Source organism: Macrotis lagotis, chromosome 1 (assembly GCF_037893015.1).
Source record: "Macrotis lagotis isolate mMagLag1 chromosome 1, bilby.v1.9.chrom.fasta, whole genome shotgun sequence".
Classification (NCBI taxonomy): Eukaryota; Metazoa; Chordata; class Mammalia; order Peramelemorphia; family Peramelidae; genus Macrotis; species Macrotis lagotis.
The window spans coordinates 918,835,725-918,859,093 of NC_133658.1; the positions used below are offsets into that span (position 1 = coordinate 918,835,725).

General features: G+C 40.0%; 1 protein-coding gene across 1 annotated transcript in view; it reads left to right on the plus strand.

Moving 5' to 3' along the window:
* The window catches only part of LOC141509174 (uncharacterized), a 1,085,709-nt gene extending 1,079,922 nt beyond the window's left edge, over positions 1 to 5,787 (plus strand). The window contains 2 exon segments of the mRNA XM_074218500.1: positions 3,888 to 5,537; positions 5,622 to 5,787. Of these exon segments, the coding sequence (XP_074074601.1) occupies positions 3,888 to 5,537; positions 5,622 to 5,787 (1,816 nt within the window).
* The last annotated feature ends 17,582 nt before the right edge of the window (positions 5,788 to 23,369 follow it).

Here is a 23,369-nt window from a genome sequence, read left to right on the forward strand (position 1 = left end):
GGCCCTGACTCTTATAAAGGGTGCTACCTTTGGGCAATTCCCTCTTTTTGCTTCAGTTTCCTTCTGTACATTGATGAGCCTTGGCCTGGATCAATTCTGAAGCCTGTCTCATCTCTGAATCCTTGGCATGTTGATGTTTTAGGAGATGGTGACATTCAAGGATGTGTCTGTGGACTTCACCCCAGAGGAGTGGGACCTGTTGGATGATGCTCAGAAGCATCTGCACAAGGATGTCATGCTGGAGAATGCTCAGAACTTGCTCTTCTTGGGTAAGGACCTTTCCCCAGGTAACTGGGAATCTGCCCTTAAAAGGAGTGTCCTCAACTCTCTCGCTAGAGGGAGGTTTGGGCATTGAGCACCTCTTAGAAAGGCCAAAGTGATGGTCTTCTGCATGCAAGAGACCAGATTCTCTTGTTACCTAGTTTTTGTAGGACACACTTTTGTGCCATAACATAAGGAGCTAGACCCAAGTCTGCAAAGTCTCCAAACATTGATCCTGCAGCTTCTCCTTGAAGATAGGCTGTGAGGGGGGGGGAATCCCCTTTCTCCCAATGTTGCCCTTCCTCTTTGGGTAGTGTTTGGTCATTAGAATGTTCTTTTTGTTATTAGGGACAAATGTGTTACTTACTGCTATTGGTTTTCATCATGGAGTTCTTGCATCACAAGTATGCCCTTGTTATTCCTTCATGCAAACCCCCCCTACACACAAACACACACACACACACACGCGCATACACACACAAATGTCTTTTAGAGATTCATGGAAAGAATGGGAAGGGAGTAAGTATTTATAGACATCTGCTGGGAGCTAGACCCTGTATGATGAATTTTATTCATGCATATTATCTCACTTGATCCTTACCACTACCTTTTGGTTTGGGTTTCTATTATTTCCCTATTTTATAATTGAGGAAACTGAGGCAGATAGATTAAATGACCAATTCATGGGTCAGTAAGAGTCTGAGTACAGGTGTTCCTTTCCTGTCCCCTAGAAATGCCTCTAATTTCTAGGCTATGGAAGCTGTGGAATGTGCACATCCTTCTATGAAGGAGGCAAGCAAAGTCAGAACTTTCTGATTCTAAATTACTTGTAGAAATGTGGCCCTGCTTTACATCACCCCCCTTCCCTAAATAGGATTAATTATAAATTTCTCCCTATCCTCATGCCTAATTCATCCCCCCTGCCTAGGATTTCCTGTTTCCAGAGAAGATTTGATCTACCCCTTGGAGAAAGAAAGCCTGAGGACCTCCTGTCAAGGTGAGTGAGGTGAGGGGTGTGGGTTGGATCCCATTAAGCTTCTGAATGTGTCAGTAAATAAGTGTGAGACTTTGGGGGAAGAAGACCTGACTTGTTATTCCTTTTCAGACACTTTTTAGTAGTGGGATCCTGGGTAAGGATCTCTGAGATTCAGTATGCTCATCTGGAAAATGAGGGGCTGAACTACTTGGACTTTCAGTTCCCTTCTTTCTAAAATTTTTCTCTCCAATTACATGCAAAGATAGTTTTCAGCATTTATCCTTTTGTAAGCTCTTGGGTTTCCCATTTTTCTTTCTCCTTCCCTTTCCACCCTGCTCCCTATGGCAATGAACAATCATATATTAACATATTTCCATAGTATTTTCCATTAGAACTAGGGGGGGGGAAACCATGATAAAGACAGAAAAAACATAAAAATAGTTGTAAAAATTGATGAGAGTATGCTTTTCTCTACATTCAGTCGTCTCTACATTCAGTCGTCCTATCTTTTTTCCTCTGCTTCTGGATGGCATTTTCCATCACAAGACTTTGAAGATTGTCTTTGATCTCTGAACTTCTGAGAAGAGCTGAGGTCATCACAGTTAGTCTTCCTACAGTTTTTCTGTTAAAATACATAATGTTCTCCTGGTTCTTTTAGTTTTCTTTTTTTTTTTTTTAAGACAATGGGGTTTTGACTTGCCCACTGTCACATAGTTGGTAATAATTAAATGTCTGAGACTAGGTTTGAACTCAGGTACTCCTGACTCCAGAGCCGGTGCTCTATCTACAGTGCCCCCCCCCCCACTGCCCTTCAATTTTTCTTCTAGTGATACTTCAGTGATCCTATTAGAGCTCTTTGTTGGGAATTTGAATGCACAAAATGTTTCTCCAACTCTCTAGAGAGTGTTGAGGCTGTCTACTATGAGTTTTTTCTAATTCGATATGAATCCACTGAGTGACAACTGGATATAAGAATGTATAAGGCTGATCCTCTGAAAGCATAAGGCTGTCAGGGATCCCACAGTTTGGTGAGAAAGATAGCATGGACACAACTGCTATTTGTAAGACTAAGTTGGAGCCCAATTAAGACAAGGTGGGCAGGCACTAAGTTTAAAGAGGACTGGAACAGTCTTAAGGGAACAGAACTGTGGTACTTAAGAAAAGCCAGGATGAGTGTTCTAAGCAGGAGCACCAGCCAGGGAAAACCCACACTGTTGGGAGGGGGAATGTTCCATTCATTCATGGAGCAGCAAAGAGGACTCTGCCCCACTGCATCCTAGCCTAACTGGACCTAGCCTAACTGGAGGGTGAAGCAGGTGAAAGAAGACTACAATGGGACATGGGGTCAGAATTTGAAGAGCTTGAAGAGTCCACCCCAGAATTTTATCTTTGGTCTTAAGTAGGGAGTGACATGGTCAGGCAAAGAACTTTAGGAAGTTGAACTTAACAATTGGTGGAGGATTGAGGGGCCTAGGAAGAGACTTGAGGGTTTGAAACCAACCTATCAGTTCTTCTCAAACATGAGGTCATTTGGACCCCCAACCCAAAAAGGGGCAATGTTGATAGAGAAAGGGAAGTATTTGAGAAAAGTTACAAAGGTGGAATCACCTGATTGCATATTGGGGCAGAGGTGTGGGAGCTATAATGAGGAGTGGATGACACCTAGTTTGACCCATGAATGTTTGTGAGGTTTTTGTCCTGCATGATAGTAACTATGCAAGATTACAGGAGCATTATGGGAGCATTGGGTTGGGTAGAAAAGAACAAATGAGGAGTCCCAGGAGTAACTAACATCCAGGAAACTTAGAGAAAAGTAAAATTATCAAGAAAAACTGGACAATTGACAGTATCTGCAGCTGCAAAAAGGTCAATAGCATAATATCTATAAATCCTAATAAATGATCAGAAAAGTAGTTCTAATCAAAAATTATGACAGAATGAGTAAAAAGGGGAAATTTATTTTCTCAGGCTTTAATAAAATTTACAAAGAATGACCATGGGATAAAGCATCAAAACTGGTCCATTTGGAACAGTTGGGAAATTACCTGAACATAAGAAAACAGCATTGTCGTTAACAAAATGCTCTTGATGCAAAGGAAAATAAAATGGAGAACATCTGTCCAGTGCAGTGGCCAGAGCATACTCTGTCACCAGGTTGGATTTCTATGCTGGCACTGAAATTTGGGTTAGGTCACTCGGCCATTCAGAACTCATGACTTGCAGAGTAACAAATAATGACAACGTGGCTCTGCACTTGTGTCAGGTTTGTTGTGAGGATTCAATGCAGTTGTGTGTGGAACTTTATGTTTGTTAAATTGTCTTATAAGTGTAAGCTTATAGTATTTTCAAATGATTGATTCTGTCCATTTAATTTTGACATATTTTTATTTTGACTGGGGAATCTGAAGGTTAGTTGGTTCACTTTATGCCAGGAAGAGGATATCCTCGTGTGTGTGTGTGTGTGTGTGTGTGTGTTTCCATCAGATGTAGAGTCCAAGTATGATGAGATGTTAGTAAACCTAAAAAGGAACTCTTGGAATGACTTTACTGCTTATGGTGAAGAGAGGACTCATCTTGGTAACCATGACTTTATCCAAACTATAGAGAAAGAGGATAAATATACTCAATATGGAAAGACTCATCAAAGAAGCTACAGTTTCACTGAACATCGGAAAATCCACACTGGAGCAAAACCTTATGAGTGTAATCAATGTGAAAAGACTTTCACTTATCGCTCCAACCTTGCTGTACATCAGAGAATTCACACTGGAGAGAAACCTTATGAATGTAATCACTGTGGAAAGGTTTTCAGACAGAGCTCCCATCTTACTGAACATCAGAGAATCCACACTGCGGGGGAGAAACCTTATAAATGTAATCAGTGTGGAAAGACTTTCTTTTATAGCTCTAGTCTTACTGGACATCAGAGAATTCACACAGGAGAGAAGCCTTATGAATGTAATCAGTGTGGAAAGACTTTCAGTCATAGGTCCAGGCTTGCTGTACACCAGAGAATCCACACTGGAGAAAAACCTTATGAATGTAATCAGTGTGGAAAGACTTTCATCCATAGCTTCCATCTTGCTGTACATCAGAGAATCCACACTGGAGAGAATTGTTATCAATGTAATGAGTGTGGAAAGACTTTAAGAAGCAGTAGAGGTCTTCATATACACCAAAGAATCCACACTAGAAAGAAACTTTCTGAATGTAATCAGTGTGGAAAGTCTTTCGCAACGAGTTCCACTCTTGCTATACATCAGAGAATCCACAAAGGAGAGAAACCTTATGAATGTAATCAGTGTGGAAAGACTTTTATTCAAAGATTCCATCTTACTGCACATCAGAGACACCACACTGGAGAGAAACCTTATGAGTGTAATCTGTGTGGTAAAACTTTCACAAGGAGCTCTGGTCTTACTGTACATCGGAGAATCCACACTGGAGAGAAACCTTATGAATGTAATCAGTGTGGAAAGACTTTCAGTAGTAGCTCCAGTCTTGCTGAACATCAGAGAATCCACACTGGAGAGAAACCTTATGAATGTAATATCTGTGGAAAGACTTTCAGATGGAACTCCAATCTTAAAACACATCAGAGAATCCACAATGTCATCAAATCCTATAAATGTAATCAATGTGGAAAGACTTTTAGATGTAGTGAACGTCTTGAAACACATCAGAGAATTCACACAATAGAACATTCTTATCAATGTAATCAATGTGTAAAAACTTTCAAAAAGAGCTCCAGTCTTGCCTCTCATAAGAGAATCCATGCTAGAGTGAAATCTTATGAATGTAATCAGTGTGGAAAGTGTTTCACACGGCGCACCCATCTTGTTATTCATGAGAGAATCCACACTGGAGAGAAACCTTATGAATGTAATCAGTGTGGAAAGTGTTTCACACGGCGCACCCATCTTGTTATTCATGAGAGAATCCACACTGGAGAGAAACCTTATGAATGTAATCAGTGTGGAAAGGCTTTCATAGATAAGTCCAGTCTTACTGTACATCATAGAATCCATACTGGAGAGAAACCTTATGAATGTAATCATTGTGGAAAGACTTTCACATGGATCTCTGGTCTTATTGCACATAAGAGATTCCACACAGGAGAGAAACCTTATGAATGTGAACATTGTGGAAAGGGTTTCACATGGTCCAGCCATCTTACCTTACATCTCAGAATCCACACTGGAGAGAAACCTTATCATTGCAATCTGTGTGGAAAGACTTTCACACGGAGCTCCAGTCTTGTAGTACATCAGAAAATCCACACTGGAGCGAAACATTTTCAATGTGATTAGTGTGGGAAGATTTTCAGACAGAGCTCCCATCTTATTAAACATCAGAGAATCCAGTGTCATCAAACCCTTTGAATGTGTAATCCATGTGGAAAGACTTTCAGAGAACACTCCTCTCTTAGATATCACCAGAGAATCCACACTGGGGAGAGGCCTTTTGAATGTAATCAGTGTGGAAAGACTTTCAGAAAAAGTTCCCAACTTTCTGTACATTATAGAATCCACACTGGAGAGAAACTATAAATGTGATCAATATGAAAATGCTTTATGATGCCCATCCAATTTTGTAGGTATCAGGAAAAGCACCCTTGGGAAAATCTTCTCACCCCCAGTTTCCCATTTTTGAGAATGAACACTGGTGAGAAACCTGATAAGTATCAATTACATTCCAAAGCTTTTTATATCTACTTTCATCTTACCTAGACATCAAAGAATCCACACTTGAGAGAATACTTACAAGCGTGGTTAGTATGGTAAAGCTTTTCCTAAACACTTTCACTTTACAAACAACTGTGACGAATGAAAAATTTCTGAGACAATTTCTGGTTATTCATTTTATTCATTGATAACAAAAAATTAATATGACCAAAATTGTTAATCGAATGGACATTTTTTATCTCTTGTAAACCAAAGATGGAAACCTCCCAGTACTTATATGCCCTTAGATGAGTGGATGTTCCCAAAAGGTAGTGATCAATTCTGACAGTTTTTAAATTTATGAGAATGACTATTTTAATGAGAGTTTGGGAGCCATAGCTCATCGCTCAATCTAGACAAAGAAATTTATATCCAGAGCATCCCTGAATAGGGCAATCTAGACAATAGGGGAAATCCACTTCCCCTTGAACCTGTCTGACTAAAACACAGTGGACCAGAATTCACTTAGTCTAAAATCTCTTCACCTTTTGGGTCTGATGTAAACCTTTGGGTTGGGTAAGATTTTATCCCCAACATCAACCCTGTCCTTCAAAGACTGGCTGAATAATCTGTAGGGGCTGATTTCTGGGTGAGGAAATCTAAAAGCAAGGGGGAAGTTTAGGCATAACTCAATATTTGGTCATTCATAATGGGAAAAATCATTTCTCTCATTTCAGAGAATTCATTCTAGAGGATAAACTTCATTAATATCTTTAACATGGAAACTCATCAGACTAAAGTCTTTCCTTATTTCCCATCAGAGAATTCACATGAGTTAGAAGTAATGCTTCTGTAATGAATGTGGAAAGGTATACAAATAGAGGACAAAGTGGGTGAGACCCAGGTGACCTTATTTAAATAACCAATCATGAAAAGGAATGTCAATTGGGTATAATAGGAAGAATGATATAATTAGTTAAAGGGGAAAAAAATGTTCCTAACCTGTGGGTTTTCTATATAAAAGCAAGCCAGTTTGGAAATCTCATTCCATTGTTGAGCAGCATTGAAGCATGAAAGGTTCTAGAGAATTCCCTGAAAGAACTATAGTGATGTAGATTGGAGGAGTGTCTACCTCCCTCTCCTCAACAGAGAATGACTTTGTGAACTTTGAGGCTCCAATGAATCCAACTCCTCTGACAACCCAGCAGAGTCCTCAGGATTAGAATACTGACAGCATCGTAAACCACGATAAAGTCCATTTATTAGAGAGCTTCAGGAGTCTTTGGGAAAGTTGGAAGAAAGCCAATCTCTACTAAGGAGAGATACTTAGAGGACTCCAGAAAAATGAATTTGGGAGGATCTGTGAGTTATCCCCCTTCTCTCTATGTGTACTCTTAAACTTGAGGTTTCTTCCCTTTGGACTAAATGTGTGTATAATTGTGGAGAAAGTATCTCGGACTTCTATGTCTGTTTTGAATCACATTTCACCTTAAAAGGTAGTTACTAGTTTTTTTTAATTAAGGAAATGGGGTTAATAGCCCTGGAAATCCTGATGTTTCCCATTACTCTTCAGTAATAATCCTTTTCCGCATATTGTCATTTCTTCAACTATTCACCATTTGGTGAGTACTCAACTTTGTTTCTTTGCTGCCACAAAAAGTTCTGATATCAGTATTTTATAACTGACTGCAATTAGTGTAAAGATTAAAATCACAGGTGGATAAAATGATTTTCTATGTAAGATAATTTAGGAAATATTCAGTTCAACTGATGTCATTGGACTGGCAGCAAGATTTTGTTTCAAATTTGTTTTGTCAAAACAATAAATCTCTAATTCTGCTTTTATTTGTCAGATTTATCTTTGATTATGATTTTGGGAGCTATTTCAAGGCAACATTGCAAATTTTAAAATTTAGAGGACGATGTAACTATTCTTTGGAAATCAATTTCTCTTTTAAAAATTAATTTATTTTTATTTTTTCCCAATTACATGCAAAGATATTTTTTTTTTTGCAGGGCAATGGGGTTAAGTGGCTTGCCCAAGGTCACACAGCTAGGTCATCGTTAAGTGTCTGAGTACGGATTTGAACTCAGATCCTCCTGACTCCAGGGCCGGCACTCTATCCACTGCGCCACCTAGCCTCCCCTAAAGATAATTTTCAATATTCTTTGTTTTGTAAGCTTTTGTGTTCCACATTTGTGTGTCCCCCTCCCTTCCCCATGGCAGTGAGCAATGAAGTGTGACATTGGCACTCGCAGCCTCCCGGCTCAGCGCGGCCCCCAGTGGTCACACTGTGGACTCTGAGCTGGGGCCGCGAGGAAGAAGCGCCAAGGCCGAGCCCTGCAGTCCTTGCATTCCTCCGAAAGGCTCTTCCTGCGCACGCGTGCCCTGCTGTCCTTGCATTCCTCCGCACGGCTCTTTCTGCGCACGCGCTCCCTGCTGTCCTTGCATTCCTCCTCACGGCTCTTTCTGCGCACGCGCTCCCTGCTGTCCTTGCATTCCTTCGCACGGCTCTTCGTGCGCATGCGCGCTACAGCATCTCCCCGGACGGACTCGGAGTATCTGGACCCGCACCTGCCGGGAGAGGCTGAGTCCCGGAGGGACCCTCCCCCGGTGGTGCCGAGGCCGTGTCCCGTGGCCCGGTTCTGCCCCCCCACGCGGCCTCAGCCCACATCGGGCTTTCCAGGCTGCTTGAGCCCGGCGGCGGCTGGAAATCCTCCATCCGGATGCTGCGTGAAGCATTGAACCTGTGGAGACGCGGCTCCCGCTCTGAACCCGCTAAATAAGCGGCCGCAGAGCCAGAACCGAGACTTGTTGTCCGGGACCTCCCGGGACCTCCGGACTCTTCTCCGGGACGTTCTCTGGAGGTGGCCCCGGGGCTTCTGGAACCTTCTCTTTGGGCAAGACCGTCCCCTCTGCCCGGAGAGGAGGAGCCGGGCCGGGCGGCGCCGGGGCCGCAGTCAGGGGCCAGGGAGCCCCGCGGTCTGGGGCCGAATGCCAACTCGCGCCCGGCTCCAGGCCCTGCCCGGGCGACACGGTCTGCGGACGCCGCTAGGAGGCGCTATGCGGCAGGGCCGGGCCGCGGCAGGCGCCCCCTCTCCCCCCACACTCCCCGCGCCCCTCCCCTGTCCCCCACACTCCCCGCGCCCCTCCCCTGTCCCCCACACTCCCCGCGCCCCTCCCCTGTCCCCCACACTCCCCGCGCCCCTCCCCTGTCCCCCCACACTCCCCGCGCCCCTCCCCTGTCCCCCACACTCCCCGCGCCCCTCCCCTGTCCCCCACACTCCCCGCGCCCCTCCCCTCTCCCCCACACTTCTCGCACCCCCTCCCCTCTCACGCCACATTTCTAACGCCCCCTCTCCCCCAACATTTCTCACGCCTCCCTCCCCCAACATTTCTCACACCTCCTCTCCCCCAACATTTCTCACGCCCCCTCTCCGCCCACTCCCTGTGTCCCCTCTCCCCCACACTTCTCGCACCCCCTCCCCTCTCCCCCACACTCCCCGCGCCCCTCCCCTCTCCCCCACGCTTCTCGCACCCACACTCCTCTCCCCCCAGACTCCCGCGCTCCCTCTCCCCCCCACATTTCTCACGACCCTTCCCCTTTCCCCCACACTCCTCTCCCCCCAGACTCCCGCGCCCCTTCTCCCCCCACATTCCTCACGCCCCTTCTCCCCCCTACTCCCCGCTTCCCCTCCCCTCTCCCCCCCCCCGCTCCCTGCGCCCCCTCTCCCCCACACTCCCCGCGCCCCTCCCCTCACACTTCTCACACCCCCACCCCCCACTCTCCACCACCCCCTGTCTCCCCTTCCCACAGCCTTGTTCTGCAGGAGACCTCCAGTTCCATATATTTTCCCAGGCCCCCAGCGGCCCAGGCAGAGCCCCCCTATCCCCACCCCGTGTGCAGGTCCCGGGCTGTGCTTTAGTCCAGTTGGAATAGAAGAAACAGAAAAGGGAGAAGTCAAGGAGACAGGGAAGTGCGAATTGGAACCAGAAAGACCCGAATTCAAATCCAGCCTCAGAAAGGTGCCAACTGCCTGTTTCCTCTTCTGGAGAGGAAACTGCATTGTCTATGCCGAGAAAATCCAGATGGGTTCCCAAGAGAGACTTAAGTAGAGCGCAGCAGCTCCTCCAGGGCGGGCTGACCCTCCCCCAAAGGCCGCTGCCCTCCCTTACTCCCTCCTGGTGCTCATGCCCCTCCATCCAGAAAGGCATCACCATTCTCTCCTCGCTTCCCCAAACCCCCTTTTCTGTGGCACAGTGAGTTGAGGACACATCTTGCCTAACTACATTCTGCTTCAGATGTTCACTAGCTCTGTGACCCTTATCTGTCCAATGAGCTGGAGAAGGACATGGCAGGCCCCTCCAGAGTCTTTGGGAATCAGACCCTCCTGTCTTCTACAGTGTTAGCATTTTGTTCTGATCTCATCCTCAAGTCTCTGCCATTGGGAACATCTGGAGACCCTGACTCTTTGGACTCTGCACTGGATCTCTTCCCTGTGACCCTTCTATTTACATCTCCCTTTTTCACTAGGAATTTCTTTAAATATGACTAGAGGAATTTGCCTCAGTTGCATACACATTTTCTTCTTCCATTTAACTTTTATTCTTTTTCTTTTTAATAAGTCGGTGGTCTTTTAAGATACAGAGAGCTGACTCCAGAATGGGCCCCCTACCTGGCTTGTAAAATAAGCATTTTATTTCTTTGGTGCTAATATTTAAAGCCGGTGATGCCCAACTCATGCCCCCTGGTTCTTTTCTGGAACAAAATGTTAGAGGAGAGCTTCTTCATAGTCCAGAGGTCTTTGCCTTTTCTCATTCCTTATTCATGATCCATTTTTTTTCTGTAAATTTGTATTGAATCATTCAGCATCAAAGTAGTGCAGACTTAATTCTGAGACCCTCAACTTGCTTATAGCACCTCAAAAACCAACCTAGGACCTAAAGCCACAAGTCCTGATTCTTAGGCCGGAGTCTGCTTTGATCCCAGCCTGGCTTTGTGTTTGCCTGGGCTCTCTTTAACCTCTTGTTTTTGTGACCTTAGTGGGAAGTGGGTCTTACCTCTTCAGGATCAGGTACTCTGGGGCCATTTGAGGTAAGGTTAGAGCATTGCTTCAGGATCGGTTTTCTTTTCCAGCTATACTGCCAGAAGACTCTGTGCATTACTAAGAAAGGAGCATGGAGGATGAGGAAGGAGGACCTTCAGGCTTCCAAGCAGCCAGAGCCCAGGTGAGTCAAGGGTTCTTGCCTCCTGAAATACCAGGAGGATGTTGACACCCGTTTTTCTTTCTTTTCTTATTTTGGTTTCAGTCCCTGTACTCAATTATTGATTTTACTTTTTAAAAATTTATTTGTTTTTGAATTTTACAATTTTTTCTCTAATCTTCCTTCCCTACCCCACCCCCACAGAAGGCAGTCTGTTAGTCTTTACATTGTTTCCATGGTCTACATTGATCTGAATTGAATGTGATGAGAGAGAAATGATATCCTTAAGGAAAAAATAAAATATTAGAGATAGCAAAATTATATAGTACATAAGACAACATTTATTTTTTTAATTGTAGGTAACAGTCTTTGGTTTTTGTTCAAACTCCACAATTTGTTCTCTGGATACAGATGGAATTCTCCATTGCAGATAGCCCAAAACTGTCCCTGGCTGTTGCACTGATGGGATGAGCCAGTCCATCAAGGTTGATCATCACCCCATGTTGCTGTTAGTGTGTACAGTGTTCTTCTGGTTCTGCTCATCTTACTCAGCATCAGTTCATGCAAATCCCTCTAGGTTTCCCTGAATTCCCATCCCTCCTGGATTCTAATAGAACACTAGTGTTCCATGACATACATATACCACAGTTTGTTAAGCCATTCCCCAATTGAAGGACATTTACTTGATTTCCAATTCTTTGCCACCACACAGAGGGTTGCTATGAATATTTTTGTACAAGTGATGTTTTTCATCATCTCTTCAGGGTGTAGACCCAGTAGTGGTATTGCTGAATCAAAGGGTATGCACATTTTTGTTGCCTTTTGGGCCTCATTCCAAATTTCTCTCCAGAAAGGTTGGTTGAGTTCACAGCTCCACCAACAATGCATTAGTGTCCCAGATTTCCCACATCCCTTCCAATATTGATCATTGTCCTTTCTGGTCACACTGGCCAGTCTGAGAGGACACCCCTTTTTACTTTGTCCTCAGTGTGCCCTGTATAACCCAAGCCCCTCATTCTAGGCCTTTCCCTGTTTCTCCCCATTTTGTATCTTCCTAACGGTACCAAGGGGGTACATGGTGGAGAGAGCACTGGGCCTGCAGTTAGGAAGAATTGAGTTTAAATCCAGTCTCAGATACATCCTTCACTTCAAGCTGCTTCAGTTTCCTCATCTGTACAGGGATGGTGAGGATAATAACAGCGCCTCCCTCCTAGGCTGACTGTGAGCTCATCCTTAAGGACTCTATGATACCCATGTTAACTCTCAGTGGCTCCTAGTGGGAACTTGAAGTCTTGTGGCTGCTGTTCACATTCCTCTGATTTTTACTAGTTTGTTCCCATGTCAACAAAACCAGATAGGTGGCATTCAAACCTTTTTATTTCCATTTTGGTTTTTTGCTTTACCTCCATTTCTCAATCTCTTCCTCTGGCTCTCCTGGCTGTAGAGCCAGCCCAAAGCAAAGAGTTAAAAGAAGCAAAGAAAAGCAAACATATGCTCTGTAAACCTGGCCAAGAAGTGAGTTCATTCCAGACTTGGTGGCTCTTTCCAGGAAGTTTTTAATTCTTTTTTCAAAGCCCCTTTATTGAAGATAATGTTTGTTGTATTAGAGTCATTTGGTTAAATGTGTCTATTTTCCTATGTGTTTCTTGTCTTCTGCTTTTCCATTTCAAAGTATGTATTCATTTTTTGGCCTTTTCATCAAGAATGCTTAGAAATTTATTTGCTTAAAGGTCTGTTTTTCTGCTCAGTTATGCAAATAGATTTTTTGTGGTTGAAAAACCTTTATCTTGTGCCTTTTGGAACATATTCTAAGTTCTCTTTATTATGGTGGTAGCCTCCACGATTTACATGATCCTGAGTATGATTTCTTATACCTGAACTTTCTTTTTGGCTGATTATAGAATTTTTTCTTTGACCTAGTAACCCTAGGTTTGGCTATGACTCCTGGGAGTTTCCATTTGAGGATTTCCATAAGCAATGACTAGTGGATTCTTTCTGTTTTTACATCGTCCAGTAGTTCTGATGAAGTTTGTCCTTTGTTCTTGAAGAAGACCCTGATGTCTGGGTGCAGTAGCCAGATATGAATCAGAATGACTGAAGATTTTCTCTGTCCACTAGCTGTCCCATTGTTTGGTTCGAAGATAGAGGGGTTAGACCTGTGACTTGCAAAACTCCTGACTGCAGCCAAGCTCAGATCGAAATGTCACTGGGAAATGTCTAAATACTGTATGACATGGAGAATGTTAATTTGTAGTTTTGTAAGTCAACAGACAGCTCACAGGATCTGTTTGATACTCCTAGTCTAAGCAATCTAGAGTTTTCATTTATGATTTTTGAAAATCTGATATCCATGATATTTTTAGGTAGTTTGATTCTGAGATTCTCTCTCCTTGGCCTGTTTTTGATGCTAAATGTCTGGCATCATTCTCTTGATTTTGTTTTAATTCTTTTTTGTCTCTGGGAATCTTCATTTATTTGTCTTATAGCAGTTTTCATTGAGTTCAGGTCTTGAATAAGGTTTCCTGCCATCTACTCCTTGGCCCTTTTTCCTCCCTGTTTTCAGTTTTTTTTGTGTGTGTCATAGTCCTTAAGATGTTGTTTTCTCTGAGATTGTTGAGTTTCTACAGTAGCCAGTAGAGTGTCAGCTCCTTGAGGACAGGGCCTGTTGGGTGCCAGCATGGACAGAGCTAATCTGGGATCAGGGAAGTCTGAGACATGACAAGCTGTGTGATCCATGGCAAGACAGTGGACCCTCTCAATCCAGTGGAGATGAAAATAGTTTGCTGGCAGGGCCAGAGGGAGAGTTCCAGTGCCATAGAGCTGCAGACATAGATCCCTGGGCTCCTCTGGTCTGGAGGAACTCAAGAGTCTATACCTTCATTTCAGCTGAAGCCTCTTTCCAGAACAAACACAATTACAGCTCTCCTCTGCTCCAGGCTAAGAGCAGCAGATCTTCCTCAGCTGTAAATAGGGAGAGAAATTACCTTACCCCAGGGCAAAATCCACCATTGGACAAAGATAAAAGTACCCAAGAGCTTCATCCATCCCCTCCAGGCTAAGGGAGAGGGCCTTAAATTAAAGTCCTAGACACTCCAGAGAAAGCAACCAACACAGCCTACTGGCCCTCCCACTCGGAGTTACTAAACCCAGTGAGTAAAGTTGCTAGGAATCTCAACACCAAACCTCTGTGAACCAGCCCCTCGCCAACATAAGGTCTTAGGAAAATGAAGAAAGGTCAGAGAAAAGGAGGGTCCATAGAAAAATTCCTAGAAGGACCCTAACTCAGAGAGACCTAGAACCTCTGAGGAGAATATGACCTGTTCTCCAGCACAGAAAGACTTCCTTGAAGAAATCAGGAAGGAGTTTAAAAATCAACTGGAAAATTTGGGAGGGACAATTAACACCTTGCAACAAGAAAACAAATCATTGGAAAATACTATTGGACTAATGCAAAATGAAAATAATTCTCTCCGGACCTCAATTGGTCAAATGGAAAATTCTTTCAAAAATAGAAGTGATCAGTTGGAAAAGGAGCTGCAAAAGGTAAATAAGGAAAATTCTTCTCATAAAAAGAATGAAGTCTCTATGGAAACTAATGACTTCATGAGACAGCAAGAGTCTGTTAAACAAAACCAAAAAATAAAAAAAAAAATAGAAGAAAATGTAAAATACCCCCATCAGCAAAACCACTGACCTTGAGAACGGATTGAGAAGGGACTACCTGAGAATTATAGGTCTTCCTGAAAAGATTGAAGAGGAACAAAGCCTGGCCTTAATATTACTGATGGAAAACTGCCCTGATATCCTAGAACCAGAGGGCAAAATTGTTATTGAAAGAATACAATGATCCCCTCCAGAATGAGGTCCTAAAATGAAAACACCAAGGAATGATGTGGCCATATTCCAGTACTATCAGATAAAAGAGAAAATCCTGCAAGCTGCCAGAAAAACAATTTATATACCAAGGAGCCACAGTAAGGATTAAATAGGACCTGGTTGCATCAACATTAAGGGATCGAAGGGTTTGGAATAAGACATTCTGAAGAGCAAGGGACCTTGGAATGCAGCGAAGAATCCACTACCTAGCAAAGTTGAGCCTTCCCTTCCCCAGGAAAAGATGGACATTTAACGAAATGGAAGACTTCCAACATTTCCTGGTGAACAGACCAGAGCGTAATAGAAAATTTAGACATCACACAGGAGGTTCAAGATACACATGAAAAGGTTAAAAAAAAGGAGGGGAGTGGGTAAAGAAAGGTCAGTCTCAGCTAACTACTTAGCTATGTGACCTTGGGCAAATCACACTTAATCTCATTGTCTTATAAAAAAGAAATAAAGATCAAGGTCATAACTATAAAAAAAGATTATTATGGAAATGTTTTGCATGACTGCACATTTATCTGTATCAAATTGCTAGTTTTCTCATTGGGGTGGGGCAGGAGAGGGAAAGAATTTGGAACTCAAAAATTTTAAAAACAAATATTAAAATTTGTTTTACATGAAGGAGGGAGAAATAAAATACTAAATTAATACATTTTTAAAGATGTGATTTCTTGTCATGCCTTCAAAATTGATGAAAAAGGAAACCATTAGTATTTGATTTTTTTTTGAAATTCACAAACATGAAATAAAATTAGAATTTTTACATACACTATGAAACAGAAAATGTATTACATATGAAATTAGTTTTTTAATGCATAGCTTGATTTTGCTTTTGAGTAAAAAATTAGGCATTATTTCTGACTTATCTTTTTCTATTATATGTATTAAAATCCATGAATTTTCTTTTCAAAAATTTTTTGAGTTAGTGGGAAGTAGGAGGACAATGCTATTCCTTTTTTTTTAGAAATATTTTATTTATTTTGAGTTTTACAATTTTCCCCTCATTCTTGCTTCCCTTCCCCCACCCCCACAGAAGGCATTCTGTTAGTCTGTACATTGCTTCCATGGTATACATTGATCTCAGTTGAATGTGATGAAAGAGTATGAGATAGCAAAATTATATAAAAGATAACTTTTTTTTCTAATTTAAAAGTAATAGTCTTTGGTCTTTGTTCAAACTCCACAATTCCTTCTCTGGATACAGGGGGTTTTCTCCATTGCAGATAGCCCAAAATTGTCCCTGATTGTTGCACTGATGGAATAAGCAAGTCTATCAAGGTTGATCGTCACCCCCATGTTGCTGTTAGGTTATACAGTGTTTTTCTAGTTCTGCTCATCTCACTCAGCATCAGTTTATGCAAACCCTTCTAGGCTTCCCTGAGTTTCCATCCCTCTTGGTTTTGAATAGAACAAGAGTGTTCCCCTGACATACATATACCACAGTTTAAGCTATTTCCTCAACTGAAAGGACATTCACTTGATTTCCAATTCTTTGCCACCACAAACAGAGCTGCTATGAATATTTTTGTACAAGTGATGTTTTACCCTTTTTCATCATCTGACCCAGTAATGGTATTGCTGGATAGTTATTGCCTCACCTTGCCATCTTGGATCTGAAAGTTCTCATGGCCATTTTTTTTTTGACAGGAACAATTCCTTTGATATTTCATTTCGTTGAAAAGATTTCTTATCTTTCCCTTTTTATTGTTTTCTTCTATTTTTTTGCATTGCTCATTTAAGAAATCTCTCCTTGCTGTTCTCTGGAATTCAGTTGGGTATATCTTCTCCCTCTCTTTCTTACCCTTCCCTTGCCTTCTTTCCTCATCAAACCAACTTTTTTTGCTTTCTTTCTCTTTTTCTTGGAAATATTTTTTGTATTCCTCTAGAATTGATAGTTCTTCACATTTGCTATCTACTAGATCTAATCCCTTGAATCTTTTCATCACATCGACTTCATATTCATAAGCAATTTAGGTCATATCTTTAGAGTTTGATAGTTTTCCTTACTTTTTCGATTTGAGTCTGAATTTTGAAATAAGAACCTCAGTCCCAGTTTTTTCTTTTTTTTTCTTTTTTTCTTTTAGTTTTTGCAAGGCAATGGGATTAAGTGACTTGTTTGCCCAAGGTCACACAGCTAGGTAATTATTAAGTGTCTGAGGCCGAATTTGAACTCAGGTACTCCTGATTCCATGGCTGGTGCTCTATCCACAGCAGATTTTACACATTTTAACTGATTGTATAAAACCTTCTTCATCTTTGGACTTTTTTCCAATGATGTTATTTTATTCATAGTACTGAGCAACGTTAGTCCCTTTGGCATCAATGGGTAGAAGACAACCATTGACTCTATTTTATAGTATATTATATAATTTTGTTCAGCTCACTCCTGTATCTTGTCTGTATATTTTCCTTCTATTTGTTCTTATAAATGAGAAGGTTCATATGAGTTATCAGTTCCTTCTTCCCAGGGAAAAAAACATACAGTCCAATATCATTAAATCTAGCATAATTAGCCCTTGCCATCCACCATCTCTGTTTCACCTGAGTCCTGGACTTGAAGATCAAGCTTTCTGTTCAGCTCTCCTTGTTTCAACAAGAAAATGTGAAAGTTCCCTATTTCATTGAATGTCCATCATTTCCCCTGAAAGAGCATATTCAGAAAGCAAAGGACCTCAGATTACAACCCAGAATATACTAATCAGCGAAATTCAGCATATACTGTAAGAGAAAGAGATGGATGTTCAATGAAATAGAAGACTTTCAGAATTTTTTGAAACAAAGACCAGAATTGAACAGAGAATTCAACAGCCAAATACACAACTCAAAAGTTGCATAAAAAAAAGGTAAATAAAAAGGGGAAGGCAAAACAAAACAAAAGAAAACAAATGTTGGTCAATATTATCAAAATGTATAAAATTCTAAAAAGGAAGCTATAAAACTTCTAATTCTTTAGAAATTTATTTCTCTTAGAACAAATGAAGTGTAGAATGAAATGAGAGAGAATGAACTTAAAGGATACTTGGGTCTTGTCTCTCAATTGAAGAAGTTCAAGATGACATCACTATGTTTGAGACAAAAAAGCCCTGAGGAAAAGCAGGGGTGTTAACTTTTAACTTAAGTGTTTCATTATCCTTTGACTCATTTTAATCACATGATGCTAAGCACCTTTCTCATGAGGACATCATAAATTGTGAGGACCTGAGTCAGTGTCTCTATAACTTACACTATTTTGTAAGGTTCTCATGTAAGACTCCAAAACCTCCCAGTTCCTAGAGAATTTTAACATTTTTGCATTTGAGAACAGAGTTTGCTTTTTAACTGTGATTCCTTTTTTTTTAGGTTTTTGCAATGCAAATGGCGTTAAGTGGCTTGCCCAAGGCCACACAGCTAGGTAATTATTAAGTGTGAGACTGGATTTTAACCTGGTACTCCTGACTCCAAGGCTGGTGCTTTATCCATTATGCCACCTAGCCGCCCCTCCTGTGCTTCTCTTAACAAGGAGTTAAGTATCTTTGATTTTTTTTGGGGGGGAGGGTGGTAAAAGTGTGAAAGAAAATAAGCCTGGTGGGGGAGACCACAACTAGTTCAAGAAATAATGTGCCTTTGGATCATACTTTGGCTCCTGAGGAGGATTGTGTGTTTTTCAAAAATGTTTGTCAAGGGGGTAAGAAAAAAAATGATTATAATTATAATCTGATGTAATTTGAGTCAATGCTGCTTATCAAGTAAACAATATGATGATATTTTGATAACAATATGAGCTTAACATGCAATCAGATAATCAAACTATGATTGGTGGTACCTGAAAACCAAAGGAAGAAACATAAAAGATTTATAATCTTAGTGGGAAAGAAGCCAGAATGTGAATGCTGAGTAAATTCTATTAAAAAATTTAGCACAGTGAGAGAATGAGATACATTACCACTTGGATTTCAAAATCTAATATGATCTACAGGGTAGGGAGGGGGGAGGTTATTGTCAAAGGGAAAGATAAGGGAAGAAGGAAATGATAAAAGGGAAGGGAAGGTATAAGTGAAAATAAATTGAAAATTAATTTTTAAAAAGAAAAATCAAATGTGAAAGGTAGTAAAATTTTGGTGAGGATAAATAAGAGAAAAGGAAAGAGAAAACTATAAATGGAGAAAGGTACATTGAAGAGAAATACAGAATCGGTCATCTTAACTAATATGAATGGGATGTACTGTCCCATAAAATTGGAAGTGGTTAGTGGAATGGATTAAGAGCCAGAATCCAACAATTTGTGTACAAAGGTTAAGGGAAAAGGTTGGAGCAAAATATGTTATGCCTCAGCTGAAGTGAAAAAAAAATATGGGATAGCTATCCTAATCTCAGATAAAATAAAAAGCAAAAATGAATCTCAGGAAACTACATCTTCTTAAAAGATATCATTGATAATGAAGTTCTATCATTACTAAACCTGAATGTACCTAGCAATATAACATCCAGATTCCTAGAGGAAAAGCTGAGTGAAATACAAAGAGACATGGACTACAAAACTTTAATAACAGGAAAACTCACCCTACTCTCAGAACTAGATAAATCTAACAAGAAAATAAACAAGTGGGAAGTCAAGAAGGTCAATGAAATCATAGAAAATTGTGATATAATAGAGAAAACAATGGGGATAGAAAGGGCTATATTTTCTTCTTGGCAGTATATGGCATCAAAACTGACCATGTACTAAGGCAAAAAAAAAAAATCATATCAAATAATCAAATGCAGAAAGGCAAAAATATCAAATATACATCTGAGTTTCAGGCAAAGAAAAAAACATGTAATAAAGGGTCAGGGAAAGATAAACCAAGAACTAATTGGAAATTAAATAACTATATATTCAATGATAGGTGGATCAAACAGCAAATAACAGAAATAATCAATAATTATATACAAGAAAATTATCAGTACAGTACATCATTTCAAAATTTAAGGGATGTAATCAAAGCAGTATTGCGGGGAAGCTTTATATCTCTAATACCTATATGCATAAAAATAGAGAAATAGGAGTTTAATGAATTTGGTATGCACTAAAAGAGTTAGAAAAAGAACAAATAAAACCACCAATTATATACAAGATTATAAATTCTGAAAATCAAGGGAGATATTAATAAAATTGGAAGCAATTAAAATATTAATTTCATAAATAAAACAAAGAATTGGTTTCATGAAAAAGCCTATAAAATAGACAAACCCCTGGTTAATCTGATTTTAAAAAAGAAAGAAGATAACTAAATAACAGTATCAAAAATGAAAAAGGTAAACTAAGCACCAATGAGGAGGAAGTCAAAGAAATAATTCTAAGCTCTTTTGATGAACTGCATGCCAATAAATTGGACAACTTGAGCTAAATGGATGACTATTTGCAAAAATACAACCTGCCCATATCACAGAGGAGGAAATAAGTTACCTAAATAATCCCATTTCAGAAAAATAAAATGAATAAACCATTCATAAAATCCCTAAGAAAAAGTCTTAAATGTCCAATTGGATTTATAAGTAAATACTACCAAACATTTAAGGAACAATTAAGTCCTATTCTACATGAACTTATTTTTTTTTGAGATTTTATTTGTTTTACAATTTTTCCCCACAAACTTACTTCCCTACCCCTACTCCCTCACAGAAAGCAATTTGTAGGTCTTTACTTTGTTTCCATGTTGTACATTGATCCCAATTGTGTCTGATGAGAGAGAAATCATATCATTAATGAAGAAACAAAAAGTATAAGAGATAACAAGATCAGACAATAAGATATCAGTTTTTTTCCTAAATTAAAGGGAATAGTCCTTGAACTTTGTTCAAACTCCATGGTTATCTGGATACAGATGGTATTCTCCATTGCAGATAGCCCAAAATTGTCCCTGATTGTTGCAGTGATGGAATAAACAAGTCCATCAAGGTTGTTCATCATCCTCATGTTGCTGTTAGGGTGTACAGTGCTTGTCTGGTTCTGCTCATCTCACTCAGAATCAGTTCATGCAAATACCTGCAGGCTTCCCTGAATTCTTGGTCCTCCCGGTTTCTAATAGAAAAACAGTCTTCCATGACATAGATAGATAGATAGATAGATAGATAGATAGATAGATAGATAGATATACTAGTTTGCTAAGCTATTCCTCCATTGAAGGACATTTCCTTGATTTCCAATTCTTTGCCACCACAAACAGGGCTGCTATGAGTATTTTTGTACAAGTGATGTTTTTATCTTCTTTCATCATCTCTTCATGGTATAGAACCAGTAGAGATATTGCTGGATCAAAGGGTATGCTCATTTTTGTTGCCCTTTGGGCATAGTTCCAAATTTCTCTCCAGAGAGGTTGGCTGAGTTCACAGCTCCACCAAAAGTGTGATAGTGTCCCAGATTTCCCATAATCCTTTCAACAATGATCATTATCCTTTCTGGTCATATTGGACACTGAGAGGTGTGAGGTGGTACATCGGAGGAGCTCTAATTTGCATTTCTCTAATTAATGACTTAGAGCAATTTTTCAAAAGGCTATGAATTGCTTTGATCTCATCTATAAATTGCCTTTGCATATCCTTTGACCATCTGTCAACTGGAGAATGGCTTTTTTTTTACATATGACTCAGTTCTCTGTATATTTTAGAAATCAGTCCTTTGTCAGAAATACTAGTTGTAAAAATTGTTTCCCAATTTACCACATTTCTTTTGATCTTGGTTACAGTGGTTACAGCTTTTTAATGTAATTGAAATCATTTACTTTGTTTGTGGTGTTGTTCTCCATCTATTCCTTAGTCATAAACTACTTCCCTTTCCAGAGATCTGACAGGTAAACTAGTGCTTGATCTTCTAATTTGTTTATAGTATTGTTTTTTATGTATAAATCCTGTATCCATTTTGATGTTAACTTGGTAAAGGGTATGAGATGTTGGTCTAATTTAAGTTTCTTCCATACTAACTTTCATTGGTGGTAAGTTCACCTTTTTCATTTATGATAAAAGTAATTTGGTTTTCTTTGTTCTTTTTTTAATCAAATTGACCAGAGGTTTATTAATTTTGTTGGCTTTTTCATAAAACCAACTTTTGGTTTTATTTATTAATTCAATTTTTTGCTTTGAATTTTATTAATTTCTCCTTTAATTTTTAGAATTTCTAATTTGGTATTTAAGTGGGGATATTTAATTTGTTCTTTCTCTACCTTTTTTAGTTGCATATTTAGTTCATTGTTTTCCTCTTTCTCAAATTTATTCATGTAAGCATTTAAGGATATAATATATCCCCTGAGAGCCGCTTTGAGTGAACCCCATAGGTTTTGATTATTGCCATTATCTAGGATAAAATGATTAATTCTTTCTATAATTTCATTTTTGCTCCACTCATTCTTTAAAATGAGGTTATCCAGTTTCCAATTGGTGCTGGGTCTATATCTCCTTTCCCCAATATTTGATATGACTTTTATTTCATTGTGATCTGAGAAAGATGTATTCACTATTTCTGCCTTTCTGCAGTTGATCTTTAGATTTTTATGCCCTTGTAAATGGTTAATTTTTGTATAAGTGCCACATACTACAGAGAAAAAGGTATATTCCTTTCTATTCCCATTCAGTTTCCTCCATAAGTCTACAATTTCTAGTTTTTCTAACAATTTATTTACCTCCTTAACTGCTTTCTTGTTTATTTTATGATTCGATTTATCTGGATCTGAGAGTAGGAGGTTGAGGTCTCCCACCAGTAGAGTTTTGCTGTCTATGTCTTCCTGTAGTTCTTTCAGCATCTCCTCTAAGAATTTGGATGCTAGCCCATTGGGTGCATGCATATATATATATATATATATATATATATATATATATATAGTCAGTACTGAAATTACTTTTATTATCTATGGTAACTTTTAGGAGGATTCCTTCCTTATCTCTTTTAATGCTATCTATTTTTGCAGCCACTTTGTCTGAGATAAAGATTGCTACCCCTGCTTTTGTCACTTCAGCTGAATCAAAATATATTTTTCTCCAACCTTTTACCTTTACTCTATATATGTATCTCTCTGCTTCAAATGAGCTTCTCGTAAGCAGCATATTGTAGGATTTTGGTTTTTAATACACTCTGCTATTTGCTTATGTTTTAAGGGAGAGTTCATCTTGTTCACATTCAAAGTTGTGAATACTAATTCTTTGTTGCCCTCCATGCTATCTTCCCTCTGTATTTTCCCCCACTTTCCCCCCTTTATCTGTATTCCTCAGTATTTTGTTTCTGAATACCACCCCCTTCAGTGTGTTTGCCCTCCTATATCACCCCTCCCCTTTCTTTCCCATTAACCTTTTTCCCTTTTCCTTTCCCTTCCTTTTGTTCTCCCTTTTCCCCCCACTAACCCTCCTTTCTCCATTTCCCCTCCCCCTTTCC